Here is a 21,229-nt window from a genome sequence, read left to right as displayed (position 1 = left end):
AAAAAAAAATCAAATTGTACACTTTAAATATATGCAGTTTATTGTATGTCAATTATATCTCAATAAAACTTTTTAAAAGGAAAAAAAACAGTCATCAGGGCACCCATAATACAAACAGGTGTGCAGTAGTTTATTAAAACCGTGAGCTCGTGGTGACGGCCCAGCTCACACACGCTGGGGGTGGCCCAGCAGCTCTGCCTTTGTGATGGCTTGCTTTTGCAAGCGATGATTGGTTTTGTTATTAAAAATCAAAAATCAGAAGTTTACCCGAGGGTGAAAATGGATGGCAGCCGCTTTTTTCTCATCCCACCGCCTGCTGTGTGAGGAGCCGGTGAGGTCTTCTCGAGTTGGCCCTTGTCTTTTTTGCGTGTCGGGTGAACCCTGTCACAAGCAAAGCGTCCAGTTGAGGGTATGCAGTTGAATGTTGGAGGCAGTCGAATATTTAGTTGCATAGAATTGAATATGTCCAGCTGGGAGTATTCTGTAGTCGGTCAAGAACTGTCTGGCTAGAGGATTTCTTTTTCTCAACTTGAATCCAGTGCTTTAACCTGAGAGTGTCGTCCACAGTTAGTGTTGTGTGTTCTGATAGATCCCACGTCAGCCCCGTGGAGCCCGCAAAGCAAGGGTCTGCATCTGAGGACCTGTCTGAAGAGGGCTGGTGGACAATTGCTCTTTCAGCCAGGCTATTCGTATCCTATTATCTGCCGTGCTCACGTTTATGTGAGAAGAAACAGAGTTCTCATATTAGTCTCTCTCTCTTTTTTTTTTTAGTATTCCAGTCTCTGAAGCAGAATAGTAAGAAATAACAATAATTGTATGAAACTGCCAAATGCAGATTTTGACCTTCCAAGAAATTATATCGTACAAATCTGGGTAGTGGCAGGAAGTGGTAGCAGCTTGGGAGTGTTAGGCCTGTAGCAGTATTCAAACCATGTAAAAACATATGAGGGTGTTTAACTTACCCTGAGGTTGATATAGCCCGTGCCCTCTCAGGGTGGAAGCAGATCTAGAACTTGTGCTCTGGGTGTGGACTTTGCCACAGCCTCTTGATGAAGTCCCTGCATGAGGCAGCTGAGTCCTCAATCTAAGGTAGCAGTGATGTGGCAGAGCAGCTGATGGGCTTAATTCCTCTGTCTACTTTTAAGACTGTTCGGAGTAAAATACATTTTGAACATTGCTATACGTTTTGTTTACCTTATTAAAAATTCTTTTGTTTTTAGACTTTTGGATACAAAATTGATGGCCAGCACACAGCCTTTCAAGGTATTTTAAAAATGTGAACGATCAAGCTATAGTTTGAAATTTTCTGAATTGCTACTAAGAGCTTTGGAATTCTGCTCTATTTAAATGTCATTTTCATACCCTTCACTCCCCCCCCGAGAAAGAAAGAAAAGAACAAAGGAAAAAAGAAATTGGAAAAAGACTAGAAATATATCAAAATGTGAATAGCAGTTGTTTTTGGGTGGTAGAATTGTGGGTTTTTTCCCTAATTTATTCTTTCTGAATGTAAATTTTTAATATTAAAATATATAATGTATTTTTGAATAGGTTATAGATATATACGTTCCTTAATTTCTTTTCCATATTTTACATATTTTGGATATATATTCTAATCAAGAGAATTCAGGTAAAAGTATAATCATTTTTTACCTTCTGAAGTGACTTTATATGGCTGAGTAAAGTGAATGCCAGAACAGTATAGCGTTCTGGCCAAAGGTCTGTAGATATTTAACACATCTGTAAAAACCTTTCATATGGCTATACTTTCCATATGGTGGAAATTAAACTTTCTGTGTCTCTTTCTCATTGAAAGAAACGACTCTTGTGTTTCTTTAAAGAACACAAGGGGGCAGTACTAGATGCTTTTTCTTTTTTTTTTAATCCTGACACTCAGTGACTCTCTATGTTGCACTGAGGTGATGAAGGCTCATCGTTTTCTGCTTACTGGTTTGCAGGATATTATTAACAACACATCCCTTGCGGAACTGGAAAAGCGGTTAAAAGAGACACCTTTCAACCCTCCTAAAGTTGGTAAGCATATAAAATGATCCTGAAAAGCCCCAAACTCTTGGTGATTATTATGGCTGTCTATAGTAGAAGAAAGGTTAAACTGTTATAGAAACTACGTATGTTGTGTATTTATAGATTTTGGCTAAATTAACTTACTCTTGCCCTGGGTTGAATTACTGTTTTCTGAATAAAGATGATCTTCTAATCCTGCATCTGTTTTATGTGAGTAGGATTGGGTAGCCTGTTCATTGAGAAGTTTAGCAATTGAAGCTTCGGGACTTTTTATTTCCTAATGCTTGGAATTCTCCCAAAATTCAATGTGTCTTTCTTTTTTATGGTGCATTGTTTAAGCGGAGACAGAGGGTTGGTGATTAATTGCCAGGGGTAGAGTGAAAATATACTTTTTGTCTCGGGAAAGCCCAGGAACTGAGTTTACAGAGGAGGAAAGAGGGGCTTCATCCCTGTCTCCTTCAGAGGTGGCTTGGGCACCGGACAGCAGCAGTAAGGAAAAGCCAAATAGGGAGGAATGTTTCTTGGGGGCGGAGATGTTTTGCCCTGTCTGGCCATGGCCCCTACCCAGGTATTTGGTGAACCTTCTGGGAGTTACTTCCTTGGTTCCTCTTAGCGTAGTTGTGCTGTTGATACCGTAATTCGTGTTCCATTAGCTTAGCCTGCAGACTTCCGAAGACATCGATAATAGGACTGATGGTTCAGAAATTGACAGTGGAAGGTACTGAAGCAGCCAAGAGTGCAGTTATTTGCTTCCTTTTCTGGAATAGTCCAAAAAAGGAATTAAAGGTGGGGCATTGATGGAGGGAAGAAAACCTAGAGCTTTTCTCTAACAATATAATGGAAATAATTGATTTTGGAAATATGTGTTTCGGCTGGTGGTAGAGTAGGGGATATGACTTAGTTGGCTGTCATGTTACAAGACTTTTTTTTTTAAGCTTAAAGTCTAATATTTGCTGTGTACTGAGGTTAAAGAATTCTTGCCTAAAGAGCATTGTATTGACATAAAAACAATTATAGCCTTTTCATTATTAATTTCCACTCATGCTTTTGATTCTATTGTAACCTTTTTGATATTCATTTCTAGAATGGCTCTAGGAAATAATTATTTATGAGTTTATAGTTTTATCCTATTATTTCCGTATAATATTCTGGTAGAGAGTTTACTCTAGAGCAGGTTTCTCTTCTTAGACCTCATTCTCTCTGCATCTGTGTATATCAGTGTGACCAAAGAGTCATGCTATAAAATGGTCTCTCCTGTGAAGTGGCGCCATGTTCCCAGGGCAGCATTACAGCAAGTTCTGATCTATTTTTGGGCTTCGTTGTGCTTTCATCTTTAGATCTGTAGGCTTGGAGACGTAGCAAAGGACAGTATTGAATTGAGCTGCCAATCTTGATTGGAGTCTTTTGCTTTTGAGGAGGGTTGTCTGGGGTATTGACAGATAATAATTACAGCGTGTTTACTGTGTACCAAGCACAGTGTAAGAGCTTTACTTACATTAGTTCGTTTGATCCTCACAAGAGCCGAATGAGGGAGCTTTGATTATCATCTCCATTCTACCAAAATGGAGGCCCAGGTGGGGAGTGACGTGCCCAAGATCACATAGCAAATAAGTGGTGGAGCAAAGACTCAGTCTCAGGCAGTGGGACACCAGAGGCCACGCTGTTACTCGTTACTCTGAAATACCCGTTGCGTCCCCATCAGAAGAGGAGTCGTTGTCCCAGAGCGAGTTATGCATGAATGGAGGCCGCACCCCACCAGCGTGCAGTTGGGAGGCCTGTGGCTGAGTCTTTGATTGTGTGACGGAGGCATTTCTCTAGTCTAGACCAAAGCCCTTATTTTCAGTGACTCTGTTATCTCAAGGTCTTGTGTGGAGAGAATTGAGAAATAGCTTTCTGTCTGTTTATTGATGTTTCTGCAGCACAGACTAATGCCATTTGGATCTGGCAGGGCAGTGCGCGTACCAGTATCTGTGATTTGTGATGACCTTGGGAAAACTGTTTTTTTTCTTTTCTCTCTTTAGAAAGTGCAGAAGGTTTTCCAAGTTATGACACGGCTTCTGAACAGCTGCACGAGGCAGGCTATGATGCTTATATCACAGGACTGTGTTTCATCTCCATGGCGAACTACCTAGGTGGTCACTACACATGCTTCTGTCAGATACACTGTGGTCCCTGGTGGATCTTCCCTGTCGCCCCTGTCTCCCCTTTCCCCAGGATCCCCTCACCCAGTGAGAAGTGGGAGGGTTTTGAGGCTGGAGTGGGAGGTGGGGGGAGGAGGTTGGGGCGGGGGATGGAGAGTACACAGGGGAGAACCATCAGCGCTTACCTGTGGTCTGGTACTTGGTCCGTATGAGTACCTTTGACCCTTGCTGAACCATACTGTTGATTTAAAGGCATTTTTCAGGCTTTGTCTACTTGACTGTGCATAATATTCCTCTTCTTTTCTTCATTAGGTTCCTTTCTTAGTCCTCCAAAGATTCACGTGTCTGCCAGGTCAAAACTCATCGAACCTTTTTTTAACAAGTAAGTACATCGGGGTCCCAGCCCCGCAGCGTGCTCTCACTGTGGCAGAGCCCAGGATCTGGGATGTCGATGAGAGCTGATTGGGAGGTCCAGGGCATTTTTAGGTGAGATATTTCTGATCTCTGGTGACTCAGATGTTTTTTTGAAAAATAGAAATTGACCTTTGCAAAAATAATTTATTAAATATATTGGGTAAAAAAAAAAATTATCAAAGGTAGCACATCTCTTCCAAGACAAAACTGGTAGTTCTGGAATTTAAATGACTCACAAGGGAGAACATGTGTATGTATCTGTGTACACAGACAAGCTTTACGCATGAGATTATTATTTGTGCTTGCATTATTATCTGATTAAATAGTGTTCTTTCTAAGATGATGTTGGTTATGCACATGGCTTTTAAGATCACCTGTGGAGAAGTTCTGATTGTCGTTGCACTGCGAGCCCTCGTCTGAATGGATCCAGTGAAGTAAAAGCTTGCTCGTACACCTTCGTTGTTGGAAGCAGTCTATATGATTTAGGGAAACATCTAAGTTCGGAGCATTTCCAAAGAATCTCAAGATTGTTACTTCAAAGTGCGGTCTGTGCTTTCTTGGCACGGTTGAGGCTAAAGTTATGGATGTGACCCTCAAGCTGGCCACAGTTTGGCTCCAGGCCAGAGCTCTAAACCTTCATCTTTACCCCGGCTCTCTTCACAGGGTTGATTCTAGGAGACTCAGGGTGAGCCAGACAGAACAGGGCAGCCCACATCCATCACCACCACCGCGAGAAAGGGTGTGGGGTTGGTTACATCATTTCCTTACATTATATGCAGCACTTTACATTTCCATCAGTGCTTTACCAAGTAAGAAAGCTGTCTTTTTCAGTCTGTATAAATACTAGTATCACAGTAGTTGTTAATAGGTGACATGCTGCAGAGAAGCTATTAATTCCAACCATCTGGATTCCTATAGGCTTGGAATTTGTGTAGTCTGAGTTAGTGAATTTTATCATTCTGTGGCTTCTTATTTTTTTAATCTTCGTTCTTCTTTTCTGTGGAAGTTCAGAGGTAAGTCTGTTTGACTTTTCAAAGCATCTTTCAGAGAGGACTGGGTAACAGTGTATATTGAAAATTAAGTTGAATTTTTCTCCGTGGAAAATTAGTTCTGCTGACAGTTGAGTTCTTGCTGGCTATCCAGCTCATAACAGGTTGTTCTTACCTCTAATTTTGGGGGTCATGTTTATCTTTGTAAATCTTAGGAAAGACAGTTTATGTCATTGACCATGGAACCTGCAGGTGATGCTAAATATTTTTTGGATCTGGGACTTTCCTTGCATTTTTATGTTTGTTTTTAATACTTTATTTTCGGTTGCGTTGGGTCTTCGTTGTGGCATGTGAGATCTTTTGTTGCGGCATACGAGCTCCAGAGCATATGGGACCTGTAGTTGTGGCACACGGGATCTCTAGTTATGGGGTGATTTCTAGTTATGGCTTACATGCTCAGTAGTTGCATCATGTGGGCTTAGTTGCCTCATAGCATGTGGGATCTTAGTTCCCTGACTAGGGATTGAACCCACATCCCCTGCATTGGAAGGCAGATTCTTACCCACTGGACCACCAGGGAAGTCCCACATTTTTGTGTTTTTGATGTTAAATTCGTTGTTTAACAGTATTTTCCAATTGGGAGATGTTTACTCATGTTTAAATATTTAAAACAACAATCCCGGGACTTCCCAGTCCAGTGGTTAAGGCTCTGTGCTTCCACTCCAGTGGGCACAGGTTCAGTCCCTGGTGAGAGAACTAAGATCCTGCATGCTGCACAACGTGGCCAAAAAATAAAACAACAATCCTGCTTCTCCAGTAGAATCAGCCTCTCATAGCATCAAGTGGTGGATACAAACTGGGTTAGATAGAGGCTGTCTCTCGCAGTCATCTGTGTGACTAAAATGAGGAGCAGTCAAAACTGGCTTTGATTTAAAAGTTTAAGTAAGACTTGATGTATTTCTAAATCAATTTAGTATTGCTAATATGTGGAAGGACATTACTCAGAAGAACTGGAGAGTAAACACATGACTTCACTTTAAATTGGGATTTCTGTCCATTCACATTATTTTTTGCTGAAGCCTAGATGCATACCAAAAATAGTTGAGGATTCAGGAATCCTCTTGTGATATTTATTGCACTGAAAATTCTTGCCCAATTTGATATTCTGCTCTATTTTCCCCCATCTGTAAAGGAAGAATCCTTCATCCTTGAAGGGAAAAAAATTCCAGCAGGATTTGAAGTGCAAAATAAGGGCTATTTTTATTCTATATTGGAATAGCCTGGTCATGTGCAGCCATCCGTTCTTAACCCGTTTAGAAGTGGGAAGAGCAGTTGCTTCTTTTGACATCTCTCTCTGGGTTAATATTGACCACATTCTTCCTTAAATGCAGATTTCATTTATGACATTAAACCTTGATTTTGTTACTTTCCTTCAAGATGGCCCTTGTAGAAAAAAATCCAACAGTTGCCACCAACGTTATCTCAAGTGGTTGATTTTAGAAAAATTTGTGAATTCTTCTGAGGGTTTATTTGTTTTGGCACCAGGCTTTTCTCAATGTACGGTTAACCAAACACGCATAGCCCTTAATATAAATGTGGATGGACATTAGACTATGTACACATGCAAATAATATTTGGTTCTGCTCTCACCAGATTTATGTTTAAAAAGTAATCCTTGAGGGGAGATAAACTCCACCAATTTCTGCATTATTCTGAATTAGTACTGGCTGCATTAGGTGTGCCTTTTGAGGAAGCTTTACTGAGTCCACTGTTGAGATCTCGAGACAGTTGGTGCGTGAGCAGGATGCAGACAGGATACAGGACAGGGCGCTTTCTGAGCCCTGTTTATCCAGGAGAACTTCCCAGCAGAACTTTGCATGGTACCATTTGTCTCATTCACGGCCTGGGCACCTCCCATATTTCTCCCGTCCTTTTTGGACTCAGAATGAAAGTCCTAAGATGGCTGAGTGACAGAAATTGGGATGCGACCACCGCGAATGGCGGGCTGTGTGCAGTGTGCTCTTCTGTTATGGCATGGGCTCTCTGCTCAGGAAATGGTTTGCCTTCTTTTATGACCTTGGTCAGTTCTCATCAATGCATGGAAGACCAGACTAAGAGAAGATCCTTTGGTCAAATCCTTTTAGGCCATAAGGAGCTAAAAATACTCTCTGCTTTTACTTTTTATTGCACCACAGAAAGCACAAAATCAGATTTTTGCCTGACGTTTTATTAACAGCCATCTGTTTCTGCAAGACACCTTGAACTCTCTTGTAGATAACTTTTTCCGAAGGGTTTTGGGGGAAGGTTATTTTCTATTTACCTCAGTTCTTAGAAGGAGGAAGGAAATGAGCACGTAACTTATTTTGGCTAATCTCTAAGTAGCGCAGTTAAAAAGGAGGCATTGCCTGCACTTTACTGTATAGGATGGCTACCTGGTGCCTGACACAGGTGTTCTGAATTTGAACAGGAGTCCTGTAGAAATCCTGGGATAACTCGGCCATACGTTCCCTCTAAGCTGTAGATGAGAAGACAAGCATGGGACAGTTTGTTTCCTCCTCTCTATAAACAGGGGTGGAACTATTCCCCTCCCACAGAAGTTATAAGATCGCATGAGATGCCAAAGGACTTTGATAGTTCCTAGAACTTAGAAGATAGCTAGCATATATTATTTTCCTTTCTTGAAATACAAGAGAATTTAACACACTGGGAGATTCAAAACAGTAGCTGTGATAGCAGAATGTATTTATGTTTTTAGTTTCATGATAGAGAAGAAAATTTGTTACTATGCAGATATAAAACGGGAGCAGATGTGAAGTGTCCCCTTTTCCTACACTCACCTTTCCGTGTTTGCTTGTGAAAAAGCAGACGATGATGAAATATGTCAGATTGGTACTTAATGGGAGCAAGACTGCTTTGATTTGGAGCATTTGTGGAAAAGTTTTGTTATTCAGATGAATACAGCAATTTATGGGAGGTTGGGTAGGTGTATAAAGCAGTGCCAAGTGTAGAGTGGGAGCAATCATTATGGCCCCTGAAGTAAAGCACACCGATATTTTCTCCCTTTTCCCCCATGGAAAGCAGTCATGTGCTGACAGCGGGTTTTTTCTTATAATTCGCATGTGCCTTGTATTTAACATCAGAGAGATTTTAAACTGAAGGACTGTAGGAAAACAAAATGCTTAAGATCCGCACTGAACCTCCTTTCTTCCCTGCCCTTCTGCCGGTACTGGACAGAGCCACGCTCATTTGCCTCATTTGCCAGCAGTGCCCTCCCTGCTGAGCTGTGTGGCTCGCTGGGCGACCCACGTGTCCGGAAGTGCAGACCCTGCTTGTCTCCCCTGAGAGTGGTGCCTGAGCCCCTGCAGGGAGGCCCTCCCCTCCCCTCCTCCTGTCCTGCCTGCCCCTCCTCATGCAGGGGAGCAGAGGTGCTGGAGCAACAAGAGGACAAGGCTCATCTGTCCCTGTTCCCAGCGGTTGCCGTCGGGTTTTAGCATCCTGGGTGATGGAGCGAATGTGTCTTTACTGAGATCCTGTTCCGCTTGGGTATCCATTAAGTCCATTGTTTTAAGTGTTGCAGTAATTCCTTCCATGAGACTTTCATCGTCCCAGCGTAAGCAAGAGTTAGAACACAGTGTGTGCTGGTGGGGAGGCTGGCTGTGAGTGTCACAGTGCTGCACATAATTGGGTCCATTTGCATTTCACATGTTAAAGTCATTTGATTAATTTCTCCAGTAGACCTGCTTCACCCCAGGGTATCACGTAGTAGAGAGCAGTTGTGGTCTCTGGGGTCAGTCACCTGGGTTTGAATCCCACCCCGCTCATTATACCTGGGCTCCCTTGGGCAAGTTACCCTCTCCATGCCTCAGAGTCTTCATCTGGAGTCAAGAACATTGGTACCCATTTGATAGCACTGCCTTCAGGGTGACACGGGAGAATGTATGTAACATGCACAGTGCCTGGCATGTCGTGGGCCTCAGCTTGTCACTGCTGTAGGGACATTTATACTTTGAAGACATGTTTCTCTGACCAAATACTAGGAACTTTTTGTTTTCATAGAAAATACCATATAATCGTCCCTTCAGTACTGTACACCCCCTGTAAGTAGGGCTTTGCATTCAGTTATGAACCTTGCTTGTAACTAAACGGTGCTCAGGGAGAAGATTTGCAGGTGCGTCATTTTTGCTTGTTATTTTCCCCCCTGGGGCGTGTGGTCCTATCTCAGTCTTTGGGCTGGGCAGCATTTTCACTTGTAGATTTTTATTGGGAGAGGAAAGTAAAGAAATAGCATTTACTTAGTGACCCTTTGAAAGCTGTTTCTTTTTATTTATTTTTTTAACAGCTTTATTGGGATATAAATTCACATACCATAGAATTCACCCATTTAAAGCGTACAAGTCAGTGGTTTTGGGTATATGACATTATACATTTTCTAAAATTATGGTAAAATATATGTAACATACAATTTGCCATTTTAGCCATTTTTAAGTGTACATTTTTAAGTGTACAATCATATGCACAGTGTTGTGCAACCGTCACCACGATCTATTTCCAGAACTTTTTCCTCATCCCAAACTCTGTAACTATCAGGCAATAACTCCCCATTCCTCGCTCCCCTAATCCCCAGGTAAACCTCTCATCGACTTTTCTGTCTCTGTAAATTTGTCCTTTTGTGAGCTGTTTCTTTTTGAGCAACTCATTGCTTCAGTGAGATTTTAATCTTTTAAAATGATTGATATTTTGCGAACACCTGGAGCCTTTTTCTTTTCTCTTTGCATTGCTGTCTTACCTTGAGATCACTTTTCGGACATGTAAACCTTGAGATACGGAGGCAGGAAGTGGTGCCTTGACCTCGACTGAGGTTTGCTCACAGGTGAGGCAGCAGGGGCTTGGGGTGGGCGCACCGCCTGGGTTTTCATCACACCACTGCTGGGGCGGGACATCCGTCCTTCCCGCAGCTGAGTCTGCTCCTGTGAAGTGGAGGTAGTAAACATCCACCTTGGGGGGCTGCCCTGAGGCTGCTGGCATAGCACGTGGCATGGAGTGGGAGTGTGGCTGTGACTGTCACCGCAGTGAACTTCCAAGAAGATAACGTGAATCTCCTTTTTCCCGGTACTGGGGACAGTGGTAGATAAACAAAGCGGGCTGTGTGTATTCAGCTCAGATCCTTGGTTGACAGTCTCTCTGTGTTGACAGGAGGAAAGAGGCGGAAGTGTGTGGTAGCAGTATAATCGTTTTTTATAGAGAACAGCAACCTAGAAGTCCTCTTAGCAAACGCTTCATAACTGTCTTTGTATCCTAATTAAAAAGGTCTCACAGCGAGGTTGGATGAGAAGAGAATGTGTCTCTGTGTGTCGGTCGCACTCCTGTGTGCTGAGCCTCAGGATGCTGGCGAGGCTGTGTGACCGGTGAGCAGCCGCGGGCAGCGCACCCCGCCTCCGTTCGTCTGCCATCATGAGCACCTGTGCCGTGTGCCTCCCTCTCCCTGGAAGCCCCTGGTCATGCCAGAGCAAGGTCAGGGCAGGCAGAATGGAGGCAGATAAGAGCAGTGCCAGTTGCAGGGCTCTTCCTTTCCGATGGGCTGGCTTTCCCAGGAACTTGGTAGTAGTTGTCCTTTAATTTTATATTAATGATGCTTGAATACAGGACTAATGCCCTCTGTCCCCTCGGTTCTACCAAGAATGGGTCTTGAACCAGGGATAGGGAACGTAGCTCATCACTCATCCTAAACCAGTTACAACTGTTGTGGACACTGCTTCTTAATTATTGAGTCTGGGCAGTAAGCCTTTTAATAGAAGCGGAGTCCATTCTCAACCCCTTCCAAATTGCGCAGGTTTTGGAGTCAGGTGCCAGGAGGAGTAAAAATCACACTGTTACGGACACAGAGCAGCCTCCCAGATTCCAGAAGACTTGAAGCCAATTGTTCCCTTGTTTACAAAATGTATTTTTCCCTGGTACACAAGATGTATTTTATCCTCACATCCTTTAACCAAAGCCCTTTATTTTGCCCTGACTCATGTTCATTTTACTTTGGGTTTCCCAAATTACTAGGATGGAAAGAATCTCCAAGAATTGGCTTGGTTTGATTGCCCTGAAAGTTAGTACACTGATTTTCATAAAGGTGGAAGACACGGTGAGTCTAGGGCACATTAAAATATCCTGAAACCTTTAGTGTGGGGCATTTTAAGACTGGGAACTAGTGCTTGTTTCCAAACTAGTTGTTGGCTTCTGCAGGGAAGGGGGTGCTTTCCTCAAGCTGATATTGCCTTATCTCTAATTCCTGCCTTGCAATCTTGTTTGCCAAAAGATTTTTATCAGGCAAGCTGCTACTGTGGCTTTATCAAAAGGCTACTTTTGAGAGAAATCTTAAAGAGCACCCGCTCTGCATACCTCTACTTGGCATGGCAGCCCTGCCCCCAGGGGCTATCCACACGTGGGCCCGTTCTAGCCTTGTATTTGCTCTGGTGACGTTACAGTACGTGTCCCTCTGGCTTAGTAACTTGTTTATCATCATTATGATAAACAAGTAATTTGTTGAGGTTAAAAAAAATCAATCAATCCCTGGATATTTGTTTAAACAGCTTGCCTCCTCCATAGTAGGATATCTTATTAGTTTCCTGTGATTCCTATAAAGAATCATTGCAAGCTTGGTAGGTGGCTTAAAACAACAGAAATGTATTCTTTCACAGTTCTGGAGGCCAGAAGTGTTTTTTTGTTTTTTTTGAATTAATTAATTAATTTATTGGCTGTGTTGGGTCTTCGTTGCTGCACACGGGCTTTCTCTAGTTTCAGCAAGCAGGGTGGCTACTCTTCATTGTGGTGTGCGAGGTCCTCATTGCAGTGGCTTCTTTTGTTGCAGAGCATGGGTTCTAGGTGCACAGGCTTCAGTAGTTGCGGCATGTGGGCTCAATAGTTGTGGCTCATGGGCTCTAGAGCGCAGGCACAATAGTTGTGGTGCGCGGGCTCAATAGTGATTCGCGGATTCTAGAGCACAGGCTCAGTAGTTGTGGCGCACAGGCTTAGTTGCTCTGCAGCATGTGGGATCTTTCTGGAGCAGGGATCGAACCTGTGTCGCCTGCATTGGCGGGCAGATTCTTAACCATTGTGCTACCTATGAAGGCCCCAGAAGTTTGAAATCAAGGTGTAGGTACGGCTGTGCTCCATCTAGAGGCTCGGGAAAGGATCTGTTCTGTCTCTGTGGCATCTGTGACTGCTGGCACTCCTTGGCTTGTGCCAAATCACTCCAGTGTCTGCCTCCATGGTCACATAGCCTCCCCCTCTGTGCAAGTCCATCTCCCTCTACCTTTCTCTCTCTTTTTTTTTTTTTCAATTTTTTCAAATTAATTTTACTTTTGGCTATGTTGGGTCTTTGTTGCTGTGCACGCTTTTTGTAGCTGTGGTGAGTGGGGGCTACTCTTCCTTGCGGTGCGCGGGCTTCTCATTTCGGTGGCTTCTCTTGTTGCAGAGCACGGGCTCTCGGTGCGTGGGCTTCAGTAGCTGCAGCATGCAGGCTCAGTAATTGTGGCACACGGGCTTAGTTGGTCTGTGGCATGTGGGATCTTCCCGGACTAGGGATCAAACCCACGTTCCCTGCAGATTCTTAACCACTGCGCCACCAGGGAAGTCCCCTTTATGTGAATTTTGGCCCCTAACTTTGAGGTCCAGGGACACAATGACATAGTGACAGCAAACACCTTCTGTGCCTGCCTGCGTGTTGATACAGACAAGCGGTTCTCAGTGTCCACACCTGGGGTGACAGTTAGCTGAAAGCAGTGAAGCTTGTTTGGATCAGGAAAATGCACTTTACACATACAAGGTAAATTAGCTTCAAGTTCTGCAACCTCTTTAACAAGCAGCCTGTCTCGCACAGAAACCCGCCGAGTGGAGTCGGAGGCCGTGGCTGGTGCCCGGGACCCTTTGAGACCGTCATCCCGCTGCGGTTTGCTTGCCAGTGTCAGCATCACTGCTGCCTTTATCCTGGGCACCCCGAGACAGGCGCGGCGGGCCCCGCGCCCAGCACCATGCCCAGCCGGCCAGCGGCAGCGGCGAGACACGGCCCCTCGCCTCTACCTTTCTCTTATAAGGACAGTTGTGATGGCGTTTAGGGTCTACTTGGATAGTTCAGGATATGTCCTCATCTTAAGGTCCTTAACCTAATTTCTAGTTATATCTGCTAAGCTTTTTCTAAGTGAGGCAGCGTTCACAGGTTCTGGGAGTTAGAATGTGGACATACCTTTTGGAGGCCCACTTTAATAGGCGTGTTGGTAGTAAAGTCAGCATTCTTAGGTATTCCTTGCCTGGCTTTGGCCCTGGCTATGGACAAGTAGGTAATAGTTATTTCCAAGACTATTTAACAGTTAATTTATATGATTCAAGGGTTAGCAGTGTACTCTAAGAAATTTAGACTAGCTACCAAATATCTTCTCCATTGAACGTCTTCCACAGTTCAGAGGATTTTACCTGCGTTGACTGTAATTTCTGACAGCAGCCCTGAGGGGGTAGGTAATAAAGTCCCCATCTGAGCGCTGAGGCCATCTGCTGAGGGCCCCAGCAACGGCAGAGTCAAGGATAACGCAGGTCTGTCCTCAGCTGGGAATGGAGTCTTCCTGCATAGCAACAGTCTCTAAAAGAGACAGTTCTACAGTTAGTGGCACATTGTCTTAAGAGAAAATGGTAGTATCTTTGAAAGATTTCTTTTTCTCTGTGTTTGGCTTGAGCAGTGATTTTAAAAGACGTTAACTTTGACCATTGGATTGTGTAGGACTAGTTTCCTCTGACATTTTTATCTGCTGTTTTGTAGGCCCTGCAGACGTTGCCTTTGTACAATGTTTGGTTTAACACTTTTATTTGATGTCATTTGATATGGTTCATTTGATGGAGACTTTAAACGAGCTGCTGGTTTTCTTTCTCTCTTTTTTCCTGTCTTTCCCCTCTCCTTGTTTCTTGCGTTATGTCTCTGTTTGAGAAGGGACACACGTTGGCTTCAGGACAAATGTCAGGTAACGCTCTATTCATCAGAACATCACGTTGACTAGATTGGAAGTTGCATGCATCCCCCCGCCCCCCCCACCGCCCCGAGTGAAAGGAAAATAGCTGCTGCCACAGGAACTCTCTTCCAGCCAGCGGTTGCCTCTTATTTTACACAAGAGCTTTAGTGAGCAAAATAAATGAGCTTATTTTGTGAGCAATGTCTGCATGCTTCCTACCCTGGATGATAAAATTAGTTTTTTATAGCGCATAAATATGTATAATGATGAGCCCTTGCATACAGGGTTCTTATGAGGTGCTTTTACTGCTGTGCCCTGAAGGAAATACCAAGACCATTTGCAAGTACAGTAGAGCTGGCAGTCGTTAAAGGTTTCAATTTTCCTTTGGAAGGCTTGGAACTTGGGGTGAGGTACAAATTAATTCACTGCTCAAATCCTGTTGAGATTAGATTGGACTCCACATTTCTGTATTCCGGTCTTCAGCTGGATGAGGAGTGCAGTTTCACGCGGAAATCTCTTTTTTAAGGTAAAGCTTTTTAGGAAGAGAAGTGTCGTCTTGATGAAAACAGATGAACAAATGCAGATTCTTACTCATTTACTGAAATACTGAGTTTCTAGGTGGAAGAGTGAAAAGTGTGGGGGCCGGTGGATTTTCCTTTTGCTCGGGCAAGAGACCAGAATAAATGCTATTCTCCTTCATGGAGACATGCTGTAACTTCAGAAATCCTTCTAGATCTTTCAGGCCTGTGTGTATGTGTACAGATCTGAGCTACATAAAATAAGCACTCAGACACGTCAGTGTGTCCCTCGACCCTGAGATGCGCCAGTTCACTGGGCCTCCTGATGGTGATCGTGGTGTGTGGGGGCAGGTGTGACCAGGAGGCCCGAGGCCCAGGTAGCCCAGGTGGCAGCTTTTTCCGCACTGCAGACATGCGAAGGTTGTCCTTTTGGCCTGTGGCAACAGGGCTCTCTTCTCTGCTCGGTCATCCTGGTTGCCTTCCTCAGTCTACCCAAAGCTCTTCTCAGACAGCAACATCACTTCTTATATCTGGGCTCCGCCCCATCACACAAAGCTATAATTTATCAGATCTTAAAGCATTACCCAACCCCCCATTCCATGTCTGGAATCTTATATCCTGAGTTCTTGCTTCACTTATATGCCCTAGGGGCAGTTCGGGACTAAAGTCCTGCTTTGTCCCTGAGTGGCTCCTGCTGGGACTGCAGGCTCACTGTTTCACATGGAGGCTTTGGAAATAGCTCAGGTTAAAGTCCGATGTGAGGGGGTACCCAGCAGAGAGAAGGCAGGGGCCTTTAGTGTAGGGCTTGTAGTGGGGAGCTTTGGGCTTGAGTCTGTCTCTGCTCCTGTGATGGCCAAGGGTGAGCTGCTGGACTCGGGAAAACCTGCTTCCTCATTCCTTGTATGACAGGACTGATACCTGCCTGACCTCCAGACACCAGAGGATCAAATGAGGCTGAATGTGCCATCAGGGACTTCGTCCTTTAAACAAAAATTTTTTTTCCTGATTGAAACGCAGATTACCCACTCATAATTCCACCAGCCAAAAAAAAAAAAAAAAGCTGTCATTTTAGTGTATTTTCCTACTATTGTGTTTTCTATCTCTATTTCATTTATAATTGAGATTGCACTAGTTATATAATTTTGTAAGTTAAAAAAATACAATAAAGGATTTTTCAAAAGACAGTAAAACTGGTGGTTAGCAGCATCATGTCGCTGGCCTTCCATGGTCTGTCCCGTGGATATATCAGGGTCCGCTTAGAACCTAACCTTTGTGTTGGGCCTTTTGTCAGATGCACGTCCATTGCACTGCACTGGGCATTACTGGGTTTTTTTGCCGGTTGCTTCTTAAAGTGGCCCCTAGCACACCTCACTGATTCACTGTCTTTCTCTGCCATCAGTTAACAGCATTGGAAAACATGTTGCTGTAGGAGCAAAATTAAATATTTTCATTCATTTCTGAATAGAATTATTGGCTTTATACATAGGCGCGGTTGTGCAGAATTTTAACGAACTGTAATGATCTTTTTGGTTCCCCGAGGATTGAGCCTCTGTGTAAAGTATTCCTGAATCACCTTTAGGACTTCCTGAGTGCATCTTTTTTTTTTTTTTAAGGATATATCCAGCCATTTCTTTTCCATAGCACTTTATTTATTTATTTATGTCACACGGCATGTGGGATCTTAGTTCCCCAACCAGGGATCAAACCTGAGCCTGCTGCAGTGGAAGCTGAGTCTTAACCACTGGACCACCAGGGAAGTACCCCTGTGTGCATTTTTTAACATCGCCTTTGCCCTTTTTGTTTTCTTGAGCACAGCTGCATAAAATGGGTCAATACTGGCACTGTTTTGCAATCCTGTTTTATTCACTGGACAAGTAGAGAATGGTTCAGAGAAGCCATAGTCCAAGGCAAGCTATTATGTCATCAGAGAATACCCTTTGATGTTAGTGTACTTCTTTTGAGCTGCTCCGTGTGTTTTGTGGTTGCAGGAGTCTAGGTCTGAAACTTGTTGGTAAGGTTGAAGAATTTTGGTGAGGTTGGAGACATCTGATTCTTCGTTATGTGTGTCTGTGTTCCTCCTAGTGTTGGCCCACCTTGGGTGCTCCATTAGTGGCTAAAGTTTGTGACGCTGGAGGGGCTGATTTGTGGCCAAGTCACAGAAAGGGTTGGACTTTTGCCAGTGAGTTGTCAAGAGAGTAGTTTAAGTAATCTTTTTCTACTTTCTTCTTAAAAATGAGAAAAAGAGCTGTCAGCAATAATTTCCCCCAATTTATCTCTTGCAGAGAACCTAGTTGCTTGCCACAGTTGATCTCCTGGTTTCAGGGAGTGGTAGAAGCCTTATGTTATTGCTTCCTGGGTTTCGAGGTAGTCCTTGGTGTTTGTTGTAATAGTTTTGTGTTTTTCTAAGCCAAAGTGATTTATTATAAACAAATCATTAAGACTAATACATTTTCGGAGAAGTTGATACAAGTCACTGTTATCCAGCTGACCAGTGAATCATCATTAATGCAGTTAACACAGCCTTGAACATACTCATTTTCTGTGAAGCCAGTGATTTTCAGTTCCCAGATTCTGAGTCAGTAGCGCTTAGGTGGGGCCTATGAATTTGCATATCTATCAAGATGCTGATCTGGGGAAACACATTTTGATAAGTGCTCAAGGTTCTAGGCTGCTAAGAAGCTTTGTGTCTGAAATGAAATTCTTCTGTGACTGAGCCTTCTTACTTAGTCCAGGTCACAGTGTCATACTGCCCTGGTCAGAAAAGAATGTTGGCGGATGGCTTTTCATGAGTGCCATGCAGTGTATGGGAAGCAGAGGTGGCTGGCTGTTCTGGCTGTTTTGGACATAAAGCCATTGCGCACAGCCTATTCCATATAGCCTATTAAGAGGCTGAGCTGAAGTCACCCAGTCTGCTGAGTGAATGACTCTGGAGTTTGCTGTGCTCCGCCCTTGCATCTTTCAGATGTGTTTGAAAGCCGAGATGAATAGCGTTTACCAGTATCATCATAGAACATGAAAAAACTGACAAATGCCAAAAAGGGTGAAATTTGTTTTTATAGCATCTAGACTGTGAACTTGCGTTGTGTAGTTTACCGGGATAGAACCCTGGTATAAAATTGGCTCTTGTATCAAATGGGGACTTTACTTTTAGTCTTTGACAGAGTTCGTGTCAATCCTTAGAATCAGTGCTAAAATTATGTTTCACCAGGAAGCTTACAGGAACGTGGCAGGGGCCCCACACAGTCTTGAGTGCCTTTACCAAATTACAGCCGTCCTGAATCTTCACTGAAATAGAAATAACGTTTCATGCAATCGTTGGTCCGAAAGTCTTTTTGATATCTGCAGATGAAAGGCCTTTTGAAAGAGACTGTTCTTCAGCACAGTTCACAGGGAAGGAACATCCTTTCATGTGTTTATCAGCATTCTGCTTGCCTAGTGCATTTCCTCCTATGTTAAAGTGAACACTGTCCAGTCAGATGATCTACACATGAGGCATTTTATCAAATCATTCTAGGGAATCAGTGTAGGCCTTTTGACAGCCAGTTTGTATGAGGTGTGCATGCAATGAAATGTTTTAAAATTCCCTCAAAAGGGCAGGGATGCTACTAGAGCAGTGGCTTGCAAACCATCTGGCCTAAGAGGGGGCGGGGAGGCCCTTGGCAAGTTTACTTTGGTTCTGTTCCACAGACGCTCGCCTGCAGTTTTAGAATCAGTTTCCCAGTTGCGTGGGGTGCAGTCTGCCAAGTCACACACAGAGTTGGTTTTCGTGTTCTTCCAGGGTTTGGGGTGATTCACTTCTCTCTAAAGGCCGGATATGAAGGGATGAGTGAGAAGGGCTATTAATATAATTCATTTGAAATTTGGAAGAGGTTTCTATTTAGTTAAAGTTTTGAGTAAGCAAACAAGGTAGTGTAGGATTAGCTAACTTAAAAAAACCTTTTGGGTGTTTTTGCTCAGAATAAATTTTTACTTAGTTTAAGCAGAAATAATACGTAAAATCCAGATGAAATGTTAGAGAAGAAATAGCCAATATAATGCTTGACAAAAGATATCTTAAAAAATTTTTTTAAAAATATTTACATGTTGGGAGTTCCCACGCTCCTAATGCAGGGGGCCCAGGTTCAATCCCTGGTCAGGGAACTAGATCTCAAATGCCACAACTAAGAAGTCTGCATGCCACAAGGAAGAACCTGAGTGCTGCAGCTAAGACCCTGCACAGCTGAACGGAAGGAAGGAAGGAAGGAAGGAAGGAAGGAAGGAAGGAAGGAAGGGGGAATATTTTAAAAAATATTTACATGGTGAGGAAATTGGGAAAGTCTGCTTTTTAAATGCCATCCTTGTTTGTATTTATAGGACAATAGGTTTTCTAAACTCATTGAGGCCACATGATCTTAGGAGGAAAACAATATTTTAAAAGGAAGTAAAGCAATTGCAGACTTGGACTTGTGATTTTACTTTATATTTGTCTCCCCCACAGCAGGTGAGGTAGTGCACAGGGTACACAAGATTGATTCTGCTAGCATTTTCAGGTGGACTTTGGCTGAGAAAATCTCTTATTTCCTTTGGGCCTCTTAGTTCTAATAGCCTCTATTTTCTTTTTTTTTAATTTATTTTTTATTGAAGTATAGTTGAATTACAATGTTGTGTTAATTACTAGTGTATAGCAGAGTGACTCAGTTTTACACACACACACACACACACACACACACACATTCTTTTTCATATTCTTTTCCATTATGGTTTATCACAGGATACTGAATATAGTTCCCTGTGCTATACAGTAGGATCTTGTTGTTTATTCTGTTTTCTTTTTTAAGTTTAAAAAATAATAGTAAAAGGGATTTTGAAAAACAAAACTCAGTTTCCCTAAAACCATTGGCTTTTTTGGGAGGCGGGGGTGGGAAGTAGTTTTTACTTTTGGTTTAATGACGTCAGTGTTTTACAAAGCTGTCAAAATAGTATAAAATATGCCTTTTTTAAAACTTAAAATAGTACAAGTTATTGATGTTTTGAAGCTTTAGAAAATTATCTTGAAGTTAATTTTGATCGTTTAATATTCTGTTGAAATGATGAACTGTTGTTTACCAACCCCCACATACAGCTGAATCTGGAGGTTAATTTTGATTGTTGATACATTTGACAGTATAGCAATGAACGTCTTGTTGATTCAGCTTTTATTCTTCTGTTGAAATTTGGGTACACATTTTAAATTATTTTTATGGTTCTTGATATATTCCTTTAACTTTTTTTTTTGTAAATGTATTTATTTATTTATTGGCTGCATTGGGTCTTTGTTGCTGTGCATGGGCTTTCTCTAGTTGTGGCAAGCGGGGGCTACTCTTTGTTGCAGTGCGAGGGCTTCTCAGTGTAGTGGCTTCTCTTGTTGCAGAGTACGGGCTCTTAGGTGCTCAGGCTTCATTACTTGCCACACGTGGGCTCAGTAGTTGTGGCACACAGGCTCAGTAGTTGTGGCACACAGTCTCAGTAGTTGTGGCATATGGGCTTAGTTGCTGTGCGGCATGTGGCATCTTCCTGGCCCAGGGCTCAAACCCACGTCGCCTGCATTGGCAGGCGGATTCTTAACCACTCTGCAACCAGGGAAGTCCCTCCTTTAACTTACACTGAAAGTTTTTTTGATTTGGTTTTTAGAAGTTGGGAGCCATCTCTAAATTTACTAAATGGAGAATTGAAAGTTATGTGAGGTATAAAAATATTGATCCTTATAACCCAGGGCTCTTTTCAGGTTCTGGTTGTCAGTGACTTTCTTGGGGAACCTACTGCGTGCTAGGTGCTTTATGTGTCTCGTTGTCTGGTGTTGCAGGCAATATTCATTAAATTGGGTAAACCAGCTACCAGAACCAGAATAGTACACTTGAGCCTAAATTAGTGAACTAAAAATAAATTTGATTTCTTAGCCATAGGATTTGGTTTATTAAATTGTAGGCTAGGCAACAAGTTCTCAAACCACAGAGTACCAGGACTTCGTTTTTTCTGGCATTAACAGAACAGTGGTATTCATGCCGATGGTTCCGTTTGTAAACTAGATCATGCCCTGCCTGGCTTTTGAATGCCTGGTAGTAATATGCCTTAATTGCGGGTTGGTGAAGCCAAACTAATTGCTTGTTGGGCACTTGGATTGCCTTTTTAATTTGCTGTATAAT

At 43.0% G+C, this 21,229-nt stretch overlaps 1 protein-coding gene across 2 annotated transcripts in view; it reads left to right on the top strand.

The window, feature by feature from the left end:
- The window catches only part of PARN (poly(A)-specific ribonuclease), a 156,625-nt gene that overhangs the window by 32,335 nt on the left and 103,061 nt on the right, over positions 1 to 21,229 (top strand). Inside the window, exons 15-18 of one of the 2 annotated variants that reach the window (XM_057749113.1) lie at positions 1,221 to 1,263; positions 1,956 to 2,031; positions 4,044 to 4,154; positions 4,476 to 4,545. In XM_057749113.1, the coding sequence (XP_057605096.1) occupies positions 1,221 to 1,263; positions 1,956 to 2,031; positions 4,044 to 4,154; positions 4,476 to 4,545 (300 nt within the window). Of the gene's footprint in view, positions 1 to 1,220; positions 1,264 to 1,955; positions 2,032 to 4,043; positions 4,251 to 4,475; positions 4,546 to 21,229 lie in introns of both variants that reach the window. The other variant, XM_057749112.1, reaches the window with a different exon arrangement.

This window comes from Hippopotamus amphibius, chromosome 9 (genome assembly GCF_030028045.1).
Source record: "Hippopotamus amphibius kiboko isolate mHipAmp2 chromosome 9, mHipAmp2.hap2, whole genome shotgun sequence".
NCBI classification, from domain to species: Eukaryota; Metazoa; Chordata; class Mammalia; order Artiodactyla; family Hippopotamidae; genus Hippopotamus; species Hippopotamus amphibius.
Note: the sequence above shows the minus strand (reverse complement) of the source record. Positions and strands in the feature narration are given on the sequence as shown.